The following is a 23,813-nucleotide window of genomic DNA, read 5'->3' as shown; positions in this document are numbered from 1 at the left end:
TAGCAACAGCGTCTACGTCCATCTCATCCCACTGGGTTATTGGTTTTGTGAATGAAGTGGACAAACTCCCAGATGGCACTATTGATATGGCCGGGAGGACAGGGCAGCATTTACGAGCCATCCTGCCCCTGCATCCTCTGTCGTCCATTAAGCCCCTCTCCTTCTAACGCATGGGTAATGGCCTATCTGTGCACCATAATCAGACAGACACACACATACACACTGACTGTAGAAAAACATCAAAATAAGACACACAAACAAGCGCGCACACAGCGGTCAGCCGCATTGACACAGCTGCAGTCATTATTCACAGGAGGTGTTCTTGGGTGAGGGGGTAGGGATGAAAAATGGCAAGCGGAACTACTACATCTCCTCTGAGGTGGCTGCGTCAGGAGGCCCTGCATGTGTAACAAATTCATCGGAGCCATCCATCCAACTTATGGCAGGCTGAGTTCTCTGCTCACGCTTTACGCGATTTGAGTGCAATTTACTTTCATCTGCACCGATAAGCAATTTCAATCATGACATCTTGTTGTTTTTTCTGTTCGTTGTCCTCTGCGCTCTCCATCTTTCTGATTCTGCAACGACAACTAAACCTTTTAGCCATTGAAAATACAACAACCCACAACACTTATTGCACGAGCAGACACACACAGAGACAGTTTGTGTGTTGATAAAATGCAATTGACTATTTTTTTCCACTATTATTTCAGCATCAACCTTTTGGACAACAAAACAGGTTTTATTCAAATTCTGACAGTTAAGGATTTTCTGTCAAGGGCACACATGCTTTCATTGCTTTCATTATTGATTAAATTAGTCTAGAATTGTCTTTTTTTAATAGAATTAGTTTAATTGGGTTTTGTGTAAAAACTTCAAGCCGAATTAGTGGGATTTAAAAATAATTAAAATAAAATTGTGTAGATTCATACAAATGTAGTTCCTCTAAATTTTCACTTATGACCTGAAAATGTGTGGCAGTGTCTGTATCTGTAGAGATTCTGCCCTCTAGCCTGTATTCTCTTATTTTGCTGTATTAGAGTAGTTTAGGGGCGTCAACCTCTATAAAAAAACGCAGAGACCAGGTGCCAGATCATAAGCACACATCCAAGAGGAAGCTACGAAAATGGCGGACACACACACATTGTTGTCTGTGGCAGAAAACAATGCAATCAATGAAAACAATCGCTACCCCCTTATAGGGCCTCTCATTTAGTGACAGCATGAAGACAATCTTTTGCAACGCTATAGGACATATGATGCAATTGTCAGTTTTTGCACACATGTAAGTGCTTTTAATAAAGCACAATACAGTTATATGGCAGAACCAGCAGCAGCAACACTACAGGTGGGGTTTATCTGTGACTCCAGCTGCTTGATTTTCATCATGAGCTGCAGTAGCTTGGCCCTCCAGGCTGCTGGATGACAGGGGCCCATTAAGGAAAGGTTAATCTAATTACCAGTCTCTTCAGCCACAGAGCTCTGTGCCACTGCTTGAGGGGGAATGGCCGATGTTACAACGTCATAATGCTACTTCTGTGACCCCGGCACTGGGCAAATGGTTGAATAGACCTAAATACAAGCAGGTTTATGTTTCTGGACACTCAGGCAGGTCAGATATGAGAAGTGCTGAGTTGTAAGAGTGGGCCGTGTAACAAATCGTGTGTGCACACGTGTGTATGTATGTGGCTGGTGATGGACAATGTTCTCAAAGAAAACATACAAATAATTTCCAATTCTGAAATTAAATCAGATTCTTCTCCATCATTCCTTCCAGCCTGTAAGCCAGAAATAAACATATTTGTGCTATTTGTGCTAGTAAGTTCTCAGACCACTTATGGTGATTGATGGAAATTGTTGAATTACTTTTAACTCCTGAAGTGAATTTCTATCCTGCAGGGCATATCCGACATGACACACACAGTAGATATGTGGATGCATCCGGACCACAGTCAGACTTATCAGATATGACATTTAGAAAAGCACAGGCTGCTCGAGAAACAAAGAGCAAGAGGGAGGCGCAACACATGTAGCCTTAAGCACTTGATACGGTCGGGAAGCATCAAATCGCATAAAATGGTAAAGCTGCTTCCCTTTAAATGTGCTTGTAACAGACTGCTGTTTCTAAATAGGCCAAATTGCAGCAATTGACAGGAATAATTTGTTTTTCTCAAGAGGAAAAAAAGGATCAGTTTCGTAGCCCTCAATTTAGAAATCTTCAATCAACCTGCATTCTGAAGTCATAATGTGAAATTGCGCTTGCACACGGTGTGACTGTTGTACACCTCTGTGTGTGAGGCTACACTCACATCCGAGCCCAGATGATTGAAAACCAGGTTGATTTAAAGTATGAATGGAAAGATTCTATTTTGGGTCCTAGCATTGACGGTCTGAACAGTGATGGGGTCACAGCAGCCTGCTGGTAATGTTGATAATGTGTTGCTTGCTGTCGAGTTACGGCCACAGCTGTTGTTACCGGCCACCGTGGCACCAGCGTGATGACGGCAGTCAACACGGACCATTGAGCATCAGTTCCTCAACCACTCGCCCACCCCAGGACCACTTTACACGAAAGCTGTCAAATTGCACATGCAGCCAGAGGCATTGGAGGAGCACTCTGTGTGATTAGTCATTCCACTTGGCAGCTGTATTTTGACACATGCAAAAACAATCACTGTCGCCAGTTGCAGATGCTCAGATGCTCTGTCAAAGAGAGAGAGAGAGAGGGCGGGAGGAAGATTTCTGTGGAATAAAAATACCTGAAACAATCTTACTGTGTTTGAGCACTTTAAGATTCAAATCATCACAGAATAATATTGCTTTGGCCAGGACTTCTTATACTTTCCCATCCTCAAAATGAGATCCCATTTAATTATGCTCTTCCATTCATAAATACAGCACCGACCAGATGGGTGATAAAATAAAATGAAAACAACATTAATGGTCTTAATAAGGTGTGGGTTCATCCGCTTCAGTGCTTATTGTTCGCCAAGTTTTACAACTACTGGAGGGATGAACACCATTCTTCAAAGGGTATTCTCTCTTTTGTGAGTGCATGTGCTGATGATGCTGTTGGAGAACATTGTCAGTCCAAAATCTCCGAATGATATTGACCTGGGTTGGGTTCTGTTGACGTAGAGCATGTTTATTGTTGTGCTCCAAAATACCTAGACAAATTCCTTGTATATCAAAACCTACTTGGAAAAAACCCTGTTTCAGATTCTGATTGATGTTCAGTGGCCCTTATTGATGGAGGCATGTGCATCAATTCTGTCACCCGTTTATATTGCACGTAGCATATACAGCATTTAAAGGTAGCATTGAAAAGTTGGAATGGTTGAAAGCACGATTGAACACATCTTTGGGTCCCTAGTCTGTTCATCCCGTGCACATATAGTAGATCCTTGTACATTTGAAGGCTACACAATACAAACCTGCCAATGGTTTAAACACCCCTCCACTGATCAACAAGCTGCTGAAATGCACTAAGAAATGCAGCAAAGCGTCAGCAAAGGCAGGGAAGAAGAAGGCTGCGGGCATGTAAACATGGATGTAAACAATGCAGGTGTCATAATGTTAAAAATTTGTATATGTTTTATGAGAATGGAAATTAATTCAACAGATTAGAAAGGCCTCACATCAAGTGTTTTGTCTTAGTGTCTTTATTTTAATATTATTAAGCTGAAATCATAGATATTATTTTCAAACTGGGCAAATAAACCTGCAATCATATTTCTGACTTGCAAAGCAAACAAGAAATTTCTCAGTCTCACTCTACATGTGTGTAGATCTAAGAGCGCAGTATGGTTTGATCTTCATCACAAGTGACAATCAATCACAATTAATCAGACATCTTATGGATAGGTCAAGCATCACCGAAGTTCACTTTTCTTTAATATTTAAAATTTACAATTGGAACGGACATATACCCCACACACACACACACACACACACACACACACACACACACACACACACACACACACACACACACACACACACACACACACACACACACACACACACACACACACACACACACACACAAAGTTCATAAGGGTATACGAGTCATGTACAAATCACTACAAGCTGATATGCTCATTTTGAGGCTGTTTATCCAACATCATTGTGATTAATAGCACATTTATTTTCTGTTTCCTCTTCTCTTCATCAACTGGATGAGTCTAATGCCCCTCACAAAGGTGACCAGCATTGTTTAGCAGCGGGAGAGAGAAAAGAAATGTGCAGGATGATGAATAATAGCCCAGCTGGGTGCTTTAGCTGCAATTAGCCCTTCTGAAGTCCCACAATTATCCAGGGAAATGCTGACACTCACAATGCCACAATGCTACCGCTGAATCAATACATAATTGTAATAATTATCGTCCTGGTGTCATTTGTGGACACGTCCGACACTTGCAGAAAATAAGATTGAATTGGAAAAACACAGAGGGATGAATGGCAGAGAGATATTGCCTCTTCAACTGCATCATTGCTAACAAAAGGTAGCCTCGATACCTCGTATAAGCAATGATGGGGGTCAACTCAGTGACGATGAGTCAGCCTGACTATGTGGCCAGAAAAGACTTCAAAGCCCCTCTACAGCCCAGCTGAACACACCAAGAGTCCAGTAGAAGAGGGTGCGTGTCACATTCTGCTAAACCTTGAAGTCAAAGCATTTATGAAGGTAACAATTTCAAGTCTCACCAAGAGGTAGGGTCTCATGATTTTATCTATGTACATGGCCAATAGGAAATCGAACATTATAATTGTTAGAAAAATGTACTCGACACCGATGTAAAAATCATTAAACAGGACATTTATTCTTGCAAGAAGGAGACAGGATTGAAACACAAACAGGTGCTTCAAGTTGCTGCTTAAAGGTTTGTCTCTGAGTATCTGATATATATATATATATAGATCTATATATATATATATATATATATATATATATACTGAGGATAACACACAAGTGCGTTGGAACAGAATGATTTGCATAAAGTCTGGACATCGTTTGGACCCGTTTCTTTGATAATTCGTTCTGTCAAGGGTCATCTTATCCTGATCTCGGAAGATGCCATGGTTGCAAATCAGCCTATATATACTGACGTGGACACAACAGATTCACAAGTAAACAAACAGATGCCATTAAGAAAGACAACTAAGACACAACACAGCTGAGAAAGCTTGTGTGAAGATTGCTTCACACAAGGACTTTATGGAATCAACTAGATTACAGTGGCTAAACAAAAACATTATTTAAGTTTTTCCAACAATAATTCGGAAAAATATAACATTTCAAATGTAGGGTAATAGTAGAAATTGCTCGTAGCAAGGCTGAGGCAGCTCAGAAGTTTCCTCATCAGTCCTTACATCTGTACTTGGACAGTATCTTAAACATTGTCCTATTCAAAGCTCATGTCGTCTGAGCTAGTTTTTGTCATTCTCATGTTGATCTCATTTGTCATCAAAACCCCAATATCAAAGGAAGTTAATGGTAGCAACATGAACTGATAATCAAAAAACAAACCTCAAGTCAATTGTCGTGCATAAAGTTCAGGGATTGTTACACCCCTAATGAATCTTACTGTGGAGAGTAAGCTAATTCAAACACACTTTTACATCATTGTGTTTTTATTTATTCAACAGTGAGACAGAGATCTTTAGCGATAACCTTGTAGAGGAAAACATTAGAAAACAATGATTTTTAGCATTTTGGAGACCAGATCATAGTTAGAAAGAAATAGTTTGAAGAGTAGCAGGGAGTTGAGAGTTTAATTGAATGAAATGAAATCATTAGAGAGTGAAATATCAAGTAGAATTTGGTTTGACTTTTAAGCATGCTTATAGCTTTTACAATTTAAAGGTCCTTATTCCTTATGGAATAGTTATGATTCACGAGCGTGGGACACAAGTCTGGGCTTGATTACAGCCAGCTGGGTCGTCTGGGTGACGGTGTCTGATGTTAAGTACACTGAAACACCTGATGACCCTCAATCCATCACTGACAATGAGTCCAGGTTGAACCTCAAGGTGTACCAAAGAACTAATATTTAGAATTGTCACCTGGACATGCACTGACTCACTTGTGTACAATCTATAAGTCTCTTGTGTGATGTATTCTTTTTTCCTGGACTCACTTAGTAGATATTCAATTTCGTAACAAATACGTTGTTTGTTTGTTTTAGTTACGAATGCATTTGAAATGGATCGTGTTTTCTGGCTGTTTTAGCATGTCTTATTTCAATAATTCTTAAATTATTATGGCAGGAAATTCAACAACTCCATCAACCAGAGGAGTCATTTGTAAAAATATGAATTGCTTTAAAAATATATTAAACCGCTTGAAAGACATAGATGGAACAAACCATACAATTGATAATTATTCTTCTAAATACATGTAAATCTTCTGCCTGATGTTCTTTTATGTCACACCACTTTCATAAAAAGGGTAAGATAAAAAAACATGCTTCATTTCTAAAGATATACCCATTTACCCTGTTTCCATGCAGAAAACAGGCTTAAACAAGGTGGAAAGGTGGTTTCTATCTCATTGCCTGTTTGGATTATCATTCTTTCTATACTCACTCCGTCGTCCCCGTGCCCGGGGCTACGTCAGTGCTCTTTAGCATTTTCAGCCTCTGTGTTCCTGCATGGGGGAAGAGTCTCGGGCCCATTTGCCTTCTCTGAACCCATCAAGATTGGTGCTGTGGCAGCATAATCTCAATGTCGCAGCATGGGACCAGAAATCAACAGATAATTATTTTATCTGGGCACTGTAGATCAAGTCCTCAGACAAACAACAAATGCACTTGATGTGGTTGTTGCTGAAGAAGGACACAGAGTGGCCCAAACAACAAAACAATGTCGAGCTCTCTTGTCCCTTTCAAATCTAATTTGTGAAGTGCTGTGGAGATTGGATTGAGCTGATAAAGTGACTTAATTTTCCACAGCTGACTTTTCTCTGGTCTAACCTTTATGTAAAGCCCTGAGGTCAAAGCTGTAACTATTGTCTGAAGATGACTGTGTATCCAACTTCACTTTATGTTAATCATATACACATACAATAACATGAATTAAGAAAAATAACGAATTGTTATTTAATCTATACTAAACAGTATCAATAACTTACGCAGGTTAACTTATTAATTTAATTTAAAAAATAATAAAAATCATAATGTACTTGACTTGAGGTTGTTAATTACAAATATTGTAAATTCAACACCACTAACTGTGACTAACAAGAGGAAAATGCTTCAACTTAAATGTGTGTGTGTGAAGGCTTTCCATAAGGTTTACTGTGTGGCTCCAGGCTGAGATGTGTCTGATTGATTAGGCTACAGCGGGATTTGCGTGTTTGACGTCAGAAACGGCAAACAAATGACCCCATAAAAAGAGGCACCCTGCCTGAAAAAAACGGAAAAGCTCTGAGCGCACAGCTGAGCCTGAGAGGTAGTGATCGCCACAACTATACACCGCCACTTCAGTCGCACTTCGACACCCGCACAAAGACGATATAGAAGACTTCTGCGCCTGAAGATGCCCCTTTCAAGCAGCTCCACATCCTCCACAAAGAGCATCCGCAGAGCAGCATCCGAGTTGGAGAGGTCTGACTCCATCACGGTAAGAAATAAAAGTAAACTTGAAATTATAGGTATAAATCCGACGTATTTTTAGATTAAGTTATAATGAACAATCTGCAATTGTGTCTAAATTATATCCAGAGAACCACCAACATCTGTCATATTGCGCGCGGAGCGCTTGTTGAGATGACCATTACGCAACGGTGGCCTGATTCACAAAATTCAAAAAGAAAAAAAAAACATGTTACAATTAAGAGCTTGAATCAGCTAAAATGTGTGATGTGGCAGCTCCTCAGTCTTAGCTGTGTCGTAGGTTTACCTTGACTGCATTGCTGTTCTAATGCGCATTTGGAGATGTAAGGCACTCCCATCAAATATCCAAAGAGAAAGCCAAAAGGTAAGAACATCTAAAAGCCGTTTTCCCGCTTTGCTGTTGTGTCTGCGTGCTCTGACAGTTAAATTAAAACACATGCAGTACACGCAAGACTTTGGTTTCTCTTTTGGAACAGTCTCCAAGATTCCTCGGTCGACGGCAAAGCTTGATTGAGGACGCGCGCAAAGAGAGGGAAGCCGCCGCTGCAGCGGCAGATGCTGCAGAGGCCAGTGAGCAGATAGTGTTTGAGGAGGACAACGGAAAAGCGCTGCTCAACCTTTTCTTCATTTTGAGAAACTCCAAGACACCTGCACTGTCGCGGACACTCAAGGTTTTTGAGGTATTGTAATTCTACTTGTTAAGTTACAATAATGTATTTGTTTATTCGAAAGCAACACTTTTGGCAGAAAGGGGTGTAGAGGGTATAACTCTCCAAGCATGCTCTATTAAGAATTGATACGGTCTAACTCATAATTGAATAAATGCTTAAAAATAATTCACTAATGCTCTAAATGTCAGGTAATGAGATCATCCATGAGTCCTATTTTTTGAGTTGCTGTACATTGTGAAAATAATCTAAATGGGTGGTGATTCTTGTCTTCTTGGAGAAAATGCAGTTACAAATTCACAAGTTAATCTGCATTTGGGTTTCTTACTCTCTGAAAAGCCATCAAGTCTGTAGTCACAAATGTTAATAAATGAAGATGTTCAGATGTTCTGTAGTCCTTTTTCCATGAGGTAAGTACTCAATTCGATTTAAGGCTAATGGTATTGTAGTCTGTTTATACAGAATATAAAAAAGTAATATAACCTATTTTGGGGGCGGTGACTATTAGGAAGCACAACCAAATTGAAAAATGTTATTTTCAAATCCTCTCAATTTTATGTTAGATATTTCAGTACTAGTATTGCATGTGTTAAAACAATATTGTTTGATTTTGTTTAGCTTACCATTCTAGAAAATGTTGCATATTTTTACTTTGTCACGCAGTTCATAACCATGTCAGAGGTGCCTCCATGCACATTTCCCAAAGACTTATGTATGTAATATGGACATGCTTGTCTGAAATACTGTGCCGCATAATTCTCATCCAGCACCGCAGCAGGAGTTACATTTCAGTGTGTTAACTGTCTTTCAGACATTTGAAGCTAAGATTCAACATTTGGAGACGCGACCATACCGTAAGCTCAAGGACAGCCTGGAGTACTTTGTTCGCTGTGAGGTGCACCTCTCAGATGTTAGTACGCTCATCAGCTCCATCAAGAGGAATGCGGAGGATGTTAAAACCACCAGAGAAGTCAAATGTAACAGCCTTTTGCTGCTTTTAGAAAACAACATTTTAAACATATTCAATATTTTTTAGAAGCAATCAAGAAAAAAGAAACGGCACTGAAGTGAACTTGGCCGTCTGTTTCCTTTCCCCTGTAGTTCATTGGTTCCCAAAGAAAATAGCAGATTTGGACAAATGTCATCATCTGGTCACGAAATTTGATCCAGACTTGGACCAAGACCATCCTGTAAGTCATTACTTTCCCAGCAGCGTGTTTAAGGGGAATTGTCAATATTAGGCTGGTTATGTTGTTGGACCAATATTTAATGGCACAGAAAATGTGATCAGTGTTTGATATATTTGATTTGAAAAGGGCTTCACAGACCCTGCTTACAGACAGAGGAGGAACATGATTGGAGACATCGCCTTCAGATACAGACAGTGAGATACAGTCTTTTACCCTAATGGAGCACAGACCATCCATAATAAAAATGAATAAACAGTAACAGTTGATTATTCCTGATACATGTGTACATGTTTGTCCACAGTGGGCAGTTGATTCCCAGAGTGGAATACACAGAGGAGGAGATCGGCACATGGTAAGGGCATGCTCATTTAAAACAGTTAGAATGTGAAACTTAGACCTTGGCACAAAAAGTCAAACCAAAGTGCTTTACGTAACTTAAAAAAACATTACAAAATAATACAACCAAATATAAAATAAAAATAATGGCTACATTTAACTATCCAATTAAAGAGGACAATATAATTACTGTACTTTAAGATCGTTAAACTAGATTATTTTTAGGGTATTCCATACTGTTTTATGTTTGAGAAGCCTTTGCTTGAAGAAAATTAATCTGAATTATGTTAAATAAATCTGAATTATGTTATTATATCCCTAATTAGGAGGGAAGTCTACTCAACTCTGAGAGACCTGTATATCACCCATGCCTGCAGTGAATACCTCAAGTCCCTCCATCTGCTGGAAAGGTATTGTGGGTATAGTCCAGACAACATTCCCCAGCTGGAAGACGTGTCATGCTTCATCAAAGGTAAAAATGGGATACCAAACGATGAAGAAATGATTCGTCAATACACCCTCCGTCAACTCAGGGTTTGATTCTCTCTTTGTGTCTCTTTATCTCCCACCTCCTGAACACACACACACACTCACACACACAGAGCGTACAGGGTTCTTGCTGCGTCCAGTGGCAGGTCTGCTCTCAGCCAGAGATTTCCTGGCCAGTTTGGCATTCCGGGTGTTCCAGTGCACCCAGTACATCCGTCACGCTTCCTCCCCCATGCACTCCCCAGAACCGTGAGTATGACCGCGGCTCCTCTCCTCCTGCTCATCGCATCACATCCCATCACACATTTTGGCATTTTGCCATATATGTGCTATCGATGGACCTCCATAAGCCTCCCATCCTTCAATCACTGCTGTTTCTTGGCTTTTTCCTCACTCTGTCTCTTAATTCAGCTGAATGGAACTGTATTGGAATGGCATTCTGATCAAAAGTATGTTGTCAAAGTGCGCACAAACAAACTGACAGCACAAAGCTAACATACACAAACAACTTGTGAATAAAAAAGCAAAACAGCAAAGAGCATATGAAACAACCAGAAATGTAGATCAAGTTAGAACTAACCTTTGATTTAGAAAAAGAATGACAGCAAAAATCAATTCATTTTTATATGTATGAATTTAAATGAAAAACCTATCCTATGTAGAAGTAGGTGTACTTATCTTCTGGTTATTTGTTTTCAGTTTAAATAAGCTCACATTTTGAGGGAAAACAGTAAAGTCTGGATGTTTATTGCTATTCAGTTTCTGTTCAGTCCGAAGAAAACTAAATTCTGTCTTCCCTTTTCTTGCTTGCACATAATTGTGTTTCACTCTGTAACCATTGTTTTGTGATGGAACCAGATTCAATCGCCAGTCTGGGATCTCAAAGTATATTTATTTCATTAAATTGATCAGGATAGAGTTTTTTTTCCCGATGTGGAACAAATATGGTCCCAGTTGAATCTGTCTTTCTCTTTCTCTCAGTGACTGTGTGCATGAACTGCTGGGCCACGTCCCCATGCTGGCCGACCGCACTTTTGCCCAGTTTTCACAGGTAAATGGGAGGAGGGCCTAGCAGACTTATTTCCCATGCTGTGTGTGTATGTTGTGGTAACAACGTATTGATTATTTGCTGCAGAACCTTGGTCTGGCATCACTTGGGGCTTCGGATGAAGATATTGAGAAACTATCCACAGTAAGACACTCGTCCTCCAACACTGACAGAACTTAGGAACTGTACTAAAATGGTTGAGGGGGAAACAAAAACACTTTTGTACAGTCCCTTATCCCTTATCTAAATAACATCCAAATATTATAAATAATGAATTGATTGTCCACCCTAATATCCTCCTTTTTCTCTGTCACTCTCTTTCTGTTTTTCCCATCAGTTGTACTGGTTCACTGTCGAGTATGGCTTATGTAAACAGAATGGGGAGGTGAGGGCTTACGGAGCTGGACTGCTCTCCTCTTATGGAGAGCTTGTGGTGCGTTCCCCCATGTTTTCTCTGCTTGAAAATTAAATCTTTCCCTGATTGAAAAAAATGCAACAATCACAAAGTCAGCTAAGTCTCCATCTTTTTCCTGTAACTTTTTAATCCAGCACTCACTGTCCGATGAACCAGAGACAAGGCAGTTCGAACCAGAGGCTGCAGCAGTGCAGCCTTATCAAGACCAGACGTACCAGCCTGTCTACTTTGTCTCTGAGAGTTTTTCAGATGCCAAGGAGAAATTCAGGTATTGAACCACACCATGTGTTCTTGTTTGGACTCGCATGCAAACACACAACAACACGCATAGACAAAGAGAAGAAGAAAAACAGCAAAAAAGAGAGAGGGGGTTATGGAAGGACAAGGCCAGAGAACAGCCAGTCAACCCCTGAGGACAGAGTGTTGTAGGTCAGCCATAGCAGCCAGGAAACAGCTGTTACTAATGTAGTGTTTCTTACCGAGGCAAAATGCTGGAGTTTTAGTTGGCAAACAGATCAAATGTTGCCTTGCAAAACAAGTAGCGTATAAGTGAGTGTTTTGGCAGCATTTGGTCTCTAGTAGAGTACAGCACATGACATCCCTGCCACGCTATAAACTATCAACATGGTAATGATTATAAAAGCCTGTTAAATATGAAACAGAGCATATTATAAATCGGTGGGTAGTGAACGTCTTAATGTTGTGCTGATACAAGCAGGATATGCGAGGATTACGCGTATACATAAACAACAGGACACACTACAACTGGGTGAATGTTTTCTGTTCAATAAAAAGGTTGGTTTCCACTAGACGAGTGATATATTTGGGTTTTCAATGCTCAGGCGGGCCAGCTGTAATGTATTCGCTCATGAAGAGCTTAAAGATGACTTTGACTTGTTTAGGTCTCACTTTGCTGTTTTAAAATCTTTGACAAGGGGGTACGTGGCCGGTATCAAGCGTCCCTTCTCTGTGAAGTTTGACCCGTACACCAGCAGCGTTGAGGTGCTGGACAACCCGCTGAAGATCCAAGGAGGCCTGGAGGGTGTAAAGGACGACCTTAAGATACTGACGGATGCCCTCAGTGTTTTGTCATGATGACGCCTCTGTCTGCGACCGCCCTGCTGTTGTCCGCTTCCTCTCCGCTGAGACGTCTGACGTGTGATCAAGACCAACATGTTCATATTTCTGTGCTGTACCTCCAGTATGATGCTGTTTCTCATGAGTTGTTGTTTGCTGTCGCTGGCTAGTTGGCCGACAAGGTTGCAACCATTAAAACCTAAATACGCAGTGCAGGCAACCTTTCCAAAGATGTTAAACGTCTCGCTGGGTGAAATTATTGGGTTTTACAGGCTGGGCCATTCATGCTTTTAAAGCAACATGTGATATAATGAATGTATTTAAAGAAAACTAAATGAAAAAAAGAAAGAAACACAATGGTAAAATATAGATTAAAATGTATATTTAGATTATATTTATTTTATTTAGAAAGAGCTGTTGTGTTGAAGGCTTTATTTTCCATATATGCGATATCAGTATTTGAGTATTGGTCTACTTCTAAATGTGTTGATTTGTCTGGTTTTATGCTGTTGTTGTCTTGTACGTTATATGCATACTAAAATAAATATCAAAACATACTTTCCATTTAATGTACTGTTGATTACTGCTCGAGTAAAAATATTCGATCAAACAAATTAACATTTTGCTGTCATATTTACATATTTTATAAAGGTTATAGTCCTTCAACGTTGTATGTTTACACATATTCCGTGATGATCTGTTCATCTCTCGTGCTTCAGACGAACATTTAATAGTGCTGGGCTACATAATAGTTGACGTTTGACTGCCACAAGAGGGGGCAGTCCAGCAGGGTGTACCTGCCTGCAGAGATGCCCTCTAAACTGCTGGAAGCTACAAGACAAACAAACAGATGTTCACTACGCGAACCACTAGGTGTCAGTCTAAGGCTGAAGACATGTCCAGCGCCTTACCTTCTGCAGAAGCCACACTTATATAAGGGAACCCTCAAACTGTTTTAAAAAGAAGGAAACTTTCTCATACGTAAAATTACAATGCTGTAGCTCGATGAGGGCTATGCAGCCACTCTGTCTTGGAGCATCTGTGCAACATCTGGATGGACGTTTAACATGGGAGTGATGCATTGATTGACATTTGTTTTCTTAATACTATGTTTTTGTTTGTGAAGCATCAAATGTTTTCTTCAGAATTCACAGTGACCAAAGACTTTGACACGACTGCATCAGTCAGTGTCACAGCTGCTGCATCCTCCTCCTGCCTTCAGGTAGGATCAACTGACGAATCAACCTTCACTCAAACACATTGGACCCCGGTGAATAAAGTCGACATTTGCACCTGAGTCAGAGGAAAGCCGCAGACCCTGGCCACAAGGCTTCAACTCTGAATGTTAATCTTAATTACAGCAGGGTGGAGGCATTGACTTTTTCCTTGGAGTCTGAGGATCTACGTCTATTCTTGTTCAGTCTGCGTCCTGTGTGTAAACATTGTGATTGTAGGTTACAGTGCGTAAACGTGGAAAATGCCTCTGGAATTGTTCCATATTTTGTAACTCTCACTCTCTCCCTCTCTTTCTGCTTTTGCTTTTTCTCCCTTTAAGCACTTTTCCATAAAACGTCTCTGGACCATTTTTTTGTTACCAGTGGTGAAGAGGAGGAGCAAGGGGTGGGGTGGGTGTAAGGGGCGTGTTTTGGTATATAATACTTCTCCCTGAGAAGTTTTGCCTGTCGCCTGGTCTTTGGGACAGCCTCTCACACATCATCTCTGTTGCCGCAGCAAATGGGAAACTAACTCACCTGCAATCTCATCATCCAAATAACCCACAACGTTTTGACTACTGCCAACTGACATGGAGACCCAGAAAAGACACGGACACCACTCACTTTACCACACCTGCCGGAGAACGGAGATCAGCCGAATGAAGGTAACCATAGGGGACAAATAGTTTTATACTCTCCGGCTGTTCTGCCCGGGTATTGAAAAACGTCAGCCAAGGTTATAACCGTGTTTTGTTGGCTTAATTAAGAAAAGCGCCTCGGGTTGATCAGATGCATTGATCACATCATGTTTTGTGCAATATGAGCAACCGGACATCTCTTAATTTGCATGCAACAAAGAAAGTTCAAAAATGCAAGAATGACATGGAGTGCCCCTAAAGCTTTGAAGCATTTGAGCAACTGGTTGCCTGCCAGGATAGAAGAAAAAATGAGTTGAGAGATATTATTCTTCTCTCGTCTGGATGGTACGCCGTTCGCTGGACTCGGAGCAAACAGCTGGTCTTTTTGTCGGTAGATAGGGGGCGGTAGTTCTGAGGGTCACTGAGCTCACCAAAGGGTGAGCAAGGGGAAAATATATGCTGAGTCTGGCTTTTCAGATAGTTAACTATTGAGCAGCCGGTCTTGCAACTTCTGGGGACTTGTGTAAGAGTGTGAACGACAGAGATACTGTCTACTTTTTTCTCCAAAATAAGCAATTCTCTCAGGTGCAACACAGTAACAGTGGCTGGTAATAGTTCCAGGGGGAGGGGGATACACATTTTTCATAATTTGTCGCACGCAATGGGCTTTCTCTGAGTTAGTAGGTCAATACATAGGGGGGGAAGCATTCAACACTGGAAGTCTTAAATCTTTTACACGCATCCAAATGTGAACGCGTGAAGAGTAGATCCTCTTAAATAACACCGAAAGGCAACATCTGGCTGTCAGCTGAGATTTAGTTTGGTATGTCATCACTTCTTAAATGTGGGGTCGCATTTGTTGGTCCAGTGATTTATTCTGCAATGCGTGTGTGTGTGTTTTTTTTTTCTGCAGGTCAAGAAGATGTCTTCGTCCAGTCGCGCGCTGCTGTTTGCACTGGCCCTCGCGCTCTACGTTGTGGAAATAGCCTCGGCAGAGACGCTGTGTGGGGGAGAGCTGGTGGACGCGCTGCAGTTTGTCTGTGAAGACAGAGGCTTCTATTTCAGTAGGTTTCAAACCAGCACAAGTTTGCACAATGGGCTGCACAGATGCAGTTTCGCTTTTTAATGTCCCTCTGTTGAGTCTCCCTGTTGTTCGTTCGCACACATCTGTTTGGATAGCTGAGGCTATCGCTCTGTCTGTGGCTGTGTGGTGTGTGGTGCATGTTTGGTATTTTTCCTTCTCATGCACTCAGCACACGCACACACACACACACTCACTGACTGAGAGCCAGAAAGAGAGAGAGAGAAACAGTGTGTGTTATGGCCAGCTGAGTGTCTCAAGACCTCGTCCGGGCTGCTCTGCTGAGTGTGTGCATTCTGCCGACAGCGCTTACCTCTCATTGCATATAGAAGGAACGGCACGGCGAGCTGTGAATGCACACACGACGCAGCGCGACACAATGGGCCGCTTGTTTACCAGTAAAGTAATGGCACCCCCAAGAGGCATACCAGTCACCTCAGCACCAGTGTTCCCAGGCCAGGCAAACACACTGATGATTGGGGGGGGGGGGGGGGGGGGGGGGGTCAGGTCTTAACCTGACAATCTTAACCTGACAACTGTCAGGTTAAGATTATTGCTTCCACTGTAGTGATGGTGGGGATAGATGAAGGTTAAGAAGACAGATCATTAACGTAAATTCTGATTATTGCTTCCATTGTAGTGATGGTGGTTTAGATGAAAAGCCTTATGCGACTGCATTGTGGTGGTTGTTAATCCTCAACTGGATAAGCTTCTGACTGCACAGTGTTTGTGACATACATGAGTTCACCTTCCTCTGGTATGTCTCCAGCAGAGAACCCCCCCCCATCCACCCCCCCATCCACCCCCCATGATGATATTGTCCCACCCCCTGCTTTTCACCTTTGACAGACAGGCAGCTTCTTTGTGTGCTGGCTGCCACAGAAGCTTCTCCCCAATCAGAAAGATCATTATCCAGTTTAGGCCACATAGATGTGCTCCCTCCTTCTCCTCCCCCTGGATCACCCTCTCTTTCTCTCTTGTGTTCCTCTTCCTGCAATCAAATCTAGCCTTCCCTCTCGTGAGATTTGGGCACAGGGCTTCAAACAAGGCCTTTATTGGTCGCGGATAGTGTTCCCCTGTGCAACATGCTAACCCTCCACCCCCCTCACCTTATTCTTATATACCTTTTCTCCCACGTCTTCACTCTCTCACACTTTTGTTTTTCATTCTTTCCTTCTGTTTTGACCCTCACACACCCTCTCACTCTCTGCAATGATCTCCTTTCTCCCATTTGCTCCCCTCCTCTGCCCCTCCTCTCTCCCTTCTCATCCTCTTTATCTACGCTGACTTGACAAAGGACAAGGTCACACAAGAGTTTCCATTTTATGTATTTGCTCAGTCAAAGGTCTGTCTGAGAGCTTAGTTGTCTGTCTCCACCACTCTCTTTTGGTGTCTACAGCAGTCTACTTGTGTATTCACTCATTAAAGGACTTCCACATAGCCCTAATCAGATTAACATACAAACAACAAGATTTGTTGCAGTTGGTCATAGACTACCTTTTATCCTCTTTGCTTAATGGACCGCTATGATTGTCCAAGTAATCTTGCGAAAACAACCCACATTCATTACTGATGCCAGGCCTGAACCCTACCCTCCTCACGGCCTTTCCTCATCCCTTGTTGTGTCTTTCCTCAGGTAGGCCAACCAGCAGGGGCAGCAACCGGCGCAACCAGAACCGTGGGATCGTAGAGGAGTGTTGTTTCCGTAGCTGTGACCTCAACCTGCTGGAGCAGTACTGTGCCAAACCCGCCAAGTCCGAAAGGGACGTGTCGGCCACCTCTCTGCAGGTCATACCCATGATGCCCGCACTAAAACAGGTACGTTTCGAGAGCAACAACAACAGGCCAGTATGGGAAACAATTCCAATCCTGGTCTCTATCTTTTCTCCATTCACCTCTGAGCCTCACCCCTATGTCCCTGACAGACAGAAACCCACACAGACAGGTTTATCTTGTTAAAATGGTCATTGGTAAGCAGTTAACCTCCATGCAAAGTGCTGAGCTTCGCGGAAAACATCAAGACAGTCACGGCACATCATATTACGAAAAAAGGTAGTCATACTCACAGACTTGTGTGTTTGAGAAAGTGCGTGTTTGTGTTAGAGAGAGAGAGGGAGAGAGTCGATGAGACGTTAGAGACATCTATCCCGTAACAAAACAGTGTGTGATTATTAGTCACGGAACAGCAAGCTTTCCGAAACTGGCATGCGTTTTGATCTAGTCAAAAACACCTGACCTGGCAGGCAGAGCCTCTCTGAAATATGTCACAGACATGCAGGGAATCATCAAAGAGTTTCAGGTCTTTTCACTGCGATCACAAGACTGAGCGATGGCTGCTTTCCAGGTCTCTTCAAATCCCTTCCGACGAGGCTGGAAAGATTTTTATAATGTTTCTGCTTTGACTTGTTAGAAAATCAGTATCAGTAACATGGGATTGCTCGTGACGTAAACAAACAAAAAGTAATAAATACTGCAAATATCCAGAGGAAAGAAATGTACCCTTCTTCTGAATTGCAAAACAAAAGAGGCTGCAAGGGAATTGGTTAGGACATGTCCCTCGTTTGTGTGGGCAGGGAGAGTTGATGGGTACAGCCTGCTCTGAGGGCCAGCTGTTCTTTGGCTATTGAACAGGCCTGGAGTGAATGAAGGGGGATAAACACTCCTCAAGTGGCAGGACCAAAACAAGCCATTCATATGGGGCACTGGCTACTCACGCATAAATTCTAGCCTCCCTGCTACCACTCCCACTTTGTCTCAATCTGTGGTGCTCAGCACAACACTTAACTCTATTTAAAAGAGTTTGCTGTGTAAGAATAGAGGTTTTGATATGACAATGTGTTTATGTGGCGTTTCATTTGGTCTGTGGAGGTTAGACAGTTCAGCGGGTCTTTGGGTGAACGACGTGCTCCTCATATGTATATGAGGCGGGTGGCCGCCCTTCCCTTTGACAGTATGTTAAAGAGGCTGAACTTAGAGCTTGTTGACGGCTTCTTTCAGTCTCGGGAGCCAAAACAAGGGCAAAAAGTTGAAGGCAATGCAAGTCTGTTATGACGCTCTGCGCTATAAGAATGACATTTCATTTCCATTTGACTAGCCCAACAATGACAGATTGTTTTCCAAAAATAAACAAGGCTTTCCTCCATTGTAATGAGCACTTTCACTGCATGTTATCACAACTAATGAACTGACTCCCTCTTTTCCCATTTTCCTCTATTTTATGCCTGCCCGCCACAATAGGAAGTCCCAAGGAAGCAGCATGTGACCGTGAAGTATTCCAAATACGAGGCGTGGCAGAGGAAGGCGGCCCAGCGGCTCCGGAGGGGTGTTCCCGCCATCCTGAGGGCCAAAAAGTTTCGGAGGCAGGCGGAGAAGATCAAAGCCCAGGAGCAGGCAGTCTTCCACAGGCCCCTCATCAGCCTGCCCAGCAAACTGCCTCCTGTCTTGCTCGCCACGGACAACTATGTCAACCACAAATGAGCCCGCTGCCAGCCCTTTGCACAGACAAGAGTTTGGAGGGAGAAAAAAAAGACTATAGCTTTGTCTCTGACGTCATTTCTGTGGCAGCCCTCTTTGACCTCCCCTGCCCTGTCCGAGCCCACCAATCCCTCCCCCTGCTCTCATCCACTACTTCTTGACCCCGTGGCCCTTCTCTAATGCCCCCCTTAACCCAACCTACCCACCCTCCTCAGGCACACAAACATGCCTTCACATTCTTCCTGTCTGAACTCTTTCGCTCCCTCTCTCTTTCAGTCACTGACACAAAAGGCACAAACACAAACGATGAACAAAAAGTTAACAATTCGGCTGAATGCAATTCAGGTGGATCCTTAAGCAACAGAGAAAAGGGAAGGGAGAAAAGAAGATGAAAGAGATCTGTGGTTTGCAAGTGTCAAGAGGACACCCAGCGGAATGTTTTTTTGTCCTTGTTGAAGACAACTGAAAGTGAAGAGCAGCTTGCATGAAAGAATCCATTCCACATCATTTTTCCTGAGGCAAAAAGAAAATCTCTGTTAGTTCTTTTTCTTATTAGTTTGCACCTTTACCTATAAAGGGACTTCCACACTGTAAGGAATTATTTTGTAAAATTAGATTCCTGTTCCAGCACCTTTTGATCACAAACAAAAAGCAGAAAAGAGTCTGCAAAATTGCACATTGCCACGGATTACGTCAAAGTAAAGAAAAAAAAATGGCACTATTTTTTTATGAACAATGAACGTGTAGCTTAAAAAAAATGTCATGGTGCTAGCTTTGGAAATGGACTCAAAGAAGAGGTTGAAAGGCACGTTTTTTTTCTTTGAATGAATATTAAAACTTTCCGTTTTAAGGAAAGTGTGACTTTTGAAAAAAGGAAGATAAAGGATATGGGTGCGCTCCTGGCAGTGGCAATGTCAAGGGGGAAGTGTCACTGAGAGAAGACATGGGCTGTGTCGGCTTCTAGGCTCACAGCGAGTGCGAGCGGATGCTCGTCAATAGCTTGCCAGCATAGAGTGGCAAGGGGGACCGGAGACCCAGTCCCTGTTCCGCCTGTCCCTGCCAGACACAGGGAGCAGTGTGAGGACACATATGGACCGTGGACAGTGGACCGCCTGGATTGAGACAGTACTACAGTTCTGGGACAGTACTTCCTGTTTGCCATGGCTTTGCAGACTGCTCTGACAGGAAGTAACATGGCATGGACAAAGAGCAAGTGGGATAATGATTATATTTTATTTTGTCTGTTTTCTTTTCATATCAATGTTTTAATGAAAAAAAGGAAAACCCCGTCAGTTTCTGGTACCGTGACATTCCTGTTTTTCCAAGTTAGGCTTTTATTTTTGTTTCCATGGTTTTGATGTTATTTTACAGTTCTAAAGAAAGGCACACAATTTAAATTCAAAGGGAAAAAAACAGCAATAATGTCAACTAACATTTTATTTTTATTGTATATCAGTAGTATTCACATGCTTTTGCCTGAAAACAAATACTTGAATATATATATACATCCATATATATATATATATATGTGTATGTATGTATATATATATATATATATATATATATATATATATATATATATATATATATATATATATATATAGATATATATATATATATATATACATATATATAGATATATATATATATAGATATATATATATATATATATATATATATATATATATATACATACATATATATATATATATATACATATATATATATATCTATATATATGTATATATACATATATATATATATATATATGTGTATATATATACACGTTTCCAGGGACGTTGTGTTATTTTCCTTTAGTCTGAGCTGTATCTTGCGTAATGAGCCGCCAAGCTTTTTTGTTTGTTTGTTGAAATACAAATAAGGGCACTGTATAAAGGCATTATTTATTTTGTTATAAAATATATTTGAAAAATTGGTCCAAATAATATACGTAGCACTGATGCTCAAATGACGGATTTATTTTTTATGATCTCTGTTTTCCAATTGGAGTTGTAAGGCTTTTTTGTAGATGCTTTGTACCAAAAAGAATGTCTTTTTTTTTCCTTTTTTGTTTGCCATAGTTACTTTAAATTAATATTTTAACAGCAGCATAGCCTGGATTGCTTAGGCGTGTTATATCACAGAAATAGGCACATACTCTGAATACGTTGGTCTGCATGGATTTCCAGAAACCTGTCAGGGGTTTCTGTGAAAAGGATAGCATCAATGAGTGACTTTATTATTGGAAAAATAACTGTTCAACATTGATTGTACTCAAACCCACTATGTTTTGAAGCCACTTTAGTATTGATGGCAGGGGAATGATCAGTCCTTCATTAAATCATGTCTTTGTAATTGTGCATGGTGTCCTATATGATCTTCTATGGAGCATCTTGCCTATGTGCCAGTGCCACTGATGTTGCGTGTTAGTTTGGGTCATGAGGCCATAAATGTGCGGTCAGTTGTAGATTTAAGGGTTTAGCTTACACGTGACTTACATGAGTCATCGTGTTGAGGCCTTAATTGGAGGTAATGATGTTGCTATGATGCTAGTAACCATCAACGGTCACCTAAAGGCCGTTGTCTATGAAGGAGAGAGCCAATCATCGCTCCACACCTCACTGTCTGTCCATCTATCTGTCCTGTCTTCTCTGTAGACAATACCCTCTGATCATGTGCATCAACAGTATGTATCTGTATTCGCATGGGGGGAGGGGGGTTGTTAGTTGGCCATTCAGCCCTCAACAATCTTCCAGTCATCTAACCATTATGCATTCGATGAAGGGCTATCACGCTGAACCATTTCTGAAGCACTCAGGAAAAACAACAACAGTCTATGCTCTCCGAGGGAGAAGTGCAGTAGTTGCTGAGTGTCAGTGATAATCTTGTTGTGGGAGGGCGGCTGAGGTTGATGCCCATACCTGGCCACAATGATACAGCTCTCTGTGACAAACCACTGAAGCCCATGTCAGAAACAAGGTCATTCTGTGCCACATTATAGTTTCCTCCTCTATTGTGTCATGCATCACCCATGAAATGGAGACTTAATGGATACTCGCCGTACTGTGGTGAAGAGTCAAGCCAATACTTTATATCTTCTTTCTTTCAGAGAGATCTCAATTATCACGGCTGCGTCCTGTCTGTAATTATATTCTACTTCAGTTGTGCAACAAAGCAGGAAGTGCAATTGTTATTATTATTATTAGTAGTATTATTGATAATATTATTATTATATTTTCTATTTTATTCTATATTTTCCTGCTAGGACTGCATTCATTCACTATTGTAATGTTCAAACAGGCTACTCTAGTGTTCTGATGAATGGCGTGAAAGACAACCACTTCTTTTCGCTGAATATGAAAAGATACCTTGCCGAGCAATGGCAACGTTTTCTGTGTCAGTAGCTCACTCAGCCTGTGTATATTTTATTGATTTAACCTCTGCACGCTAGAACGTCCGAAATGCACAATTCATGTACTTTCATTTTTAATATCAATAAAAAACATTTTATCAAACATACAATGTCTAAAATATGTACTGCTTTTTTTCAGTGTACTTGCCTGTCTCAGGCGTGTGTTTACACTTTTCAGTGTGTTGGGCTTGAGAGGCATTTTGAATCAATTAAACCGTATGTACCTTGTAAATGATGTATTACATCTTAAAGCCTTGCAGAGAATATCCAGCTGCTTTTGGCACCCTCTCTCTTCCTCTCACCCACCCTCCCCTTTCCCCTCTCTTTTCTCTCCCTCTCGCCATTTCGGAGTCCATGACGGTCCGTCCCTGTCTGTCAGTCGGTGTCCTGGGTAGGGCAAAGTGTGCCAGAGTGGAATTCAGCACTCACAGAGGGCCAAACAGGCTGGCCACAACTCCTCAGTCCTTCCTCTGCTGCATGCCACACTAAACCTGACCTGTGTTCACTGCCTCTGACACACCCATCTGTACATCCATCCCTCAAACCTCCATTCTCCAACGGCTTGCTAACTACTGGAGCAAGCTCCACAGTGGCTAAGTTTAGTAACCGACATGTCTCAAATGATCACATGCATATTTTCAAAATGGCACGACCTTTCATTGTTGACATGCATGCACATACCCGCCATGGGATGTCTGTTACTGGGCAGATTTACTGTACAGTATCTTTGCTCCCAGAATGTAACAGTTTCGGGGGGGACTCTTGGTGCAGCAGAGTTGCTACTGTAGCTCTCTGTTCTGCTTTAGGTTGGCATCAAAGAGTTTGAACGTTACAACCAGGACAGGCAGAAATCTCTTACAGTTCTGCATTACAGTGGTGAGATGCACATGTGTTACTTCTGGGAAAGTGGAGAAGCTGGTTGGCTGTCATAGAAAAGGAGCTTGCGTTCTGTGTTTTATGGTTATAAATCGCTCAATAAAATCCCCTTTGAACGTCTCATGAAACCTTATTGCCCTACAAAGAAGTCCATACCCCTGCAAAATGAGGGAAAAACACAGTGCATGCAATCAAAAAATAGTTCATTTCTGAAGGATGGCCGGAGGCTGCACAAGTTCACACACACTCATGCACATACCGAAATTGCATACAAACACA

General features: G+C 41.6%; 2 protein-coding genes across 2 annotated transcripts; both read left to right on the top strand.

Moving 5' to 3' along the window:
* Positions 1-7,539: 7,539 nt before the first annotated feature.
* On the top strand, positions 7,540-13,050 carry th (tyrosine hydroxylase; the record flags this gene model as incomplete). The annotated part of the gene is made up of 14 exons (XM_079266920.1): positions 7,540-7,623; positions 7,897-7,980; positions 8,093-8,296; positions 9,096-9,261; positions 9,386-9,474; positions 9,601-9,668; positions 9,776-9,826; positions 10,137-10,282; positions 10,413-10,548; positions 11,281-11,350; positions 11,435-11,491; positions 11,685-11,780; positions 11,897-12,030; positions 12,698-13,050. The coding sequence occupies 14 exons, from the start codon at positions 7,540-7,542 to the stop codon at positions 12,855-12,857; spliced, it is 1,545 nt and encodes a 514-aa protein (XP_079123046.1). The 3' UTR covers positions 12,858-13,050.
* A 1,494-nt stretch (positions 13,051-14,544) lies between these two features.
* Positions 14,545-20,733, top strand: igf2b (insulin-like growth factor 2b). The gene is made up of 4 exons (XM_079265531.1): positions 14,545-14,718; positions 15,605-15,759; positions 17,413-17,590; positions 19,010-20,733. The coding sequence occupies exons 1-4, from the start codon at positions 14,644-14,646 to the stop codon at positions 19,247-19,249; spliced, it is 648 nt and encodes a 215-aa protein (XP_079121657.1). The 5' UTR covers positions 14,545-14,643; the 3' UTR covers positions 19,250-20,733.
* The last annotated feature ends 3,080 nt before the right edge of the window (positions 20,734-23,813 follow it).

This window comes from Melanostigma gelatinosum (genome assembly GCF_949748355.1).
Source record: "Melanostigma gelatinosum genome assembly, chromosome: 1".
Classification (NCBI taxonomy): Eukaryota; Metazoa; Chordata; class Actinopteri; order Perciformes; family Zoarcidae; genus Melanostigma; species Melanostigma gelatinosum.
The sequence above is the reverse complement of the archived record's forward strand: the minus strand, read 5'-3'. Positions and strand labels throughout refer to the sequence as shown.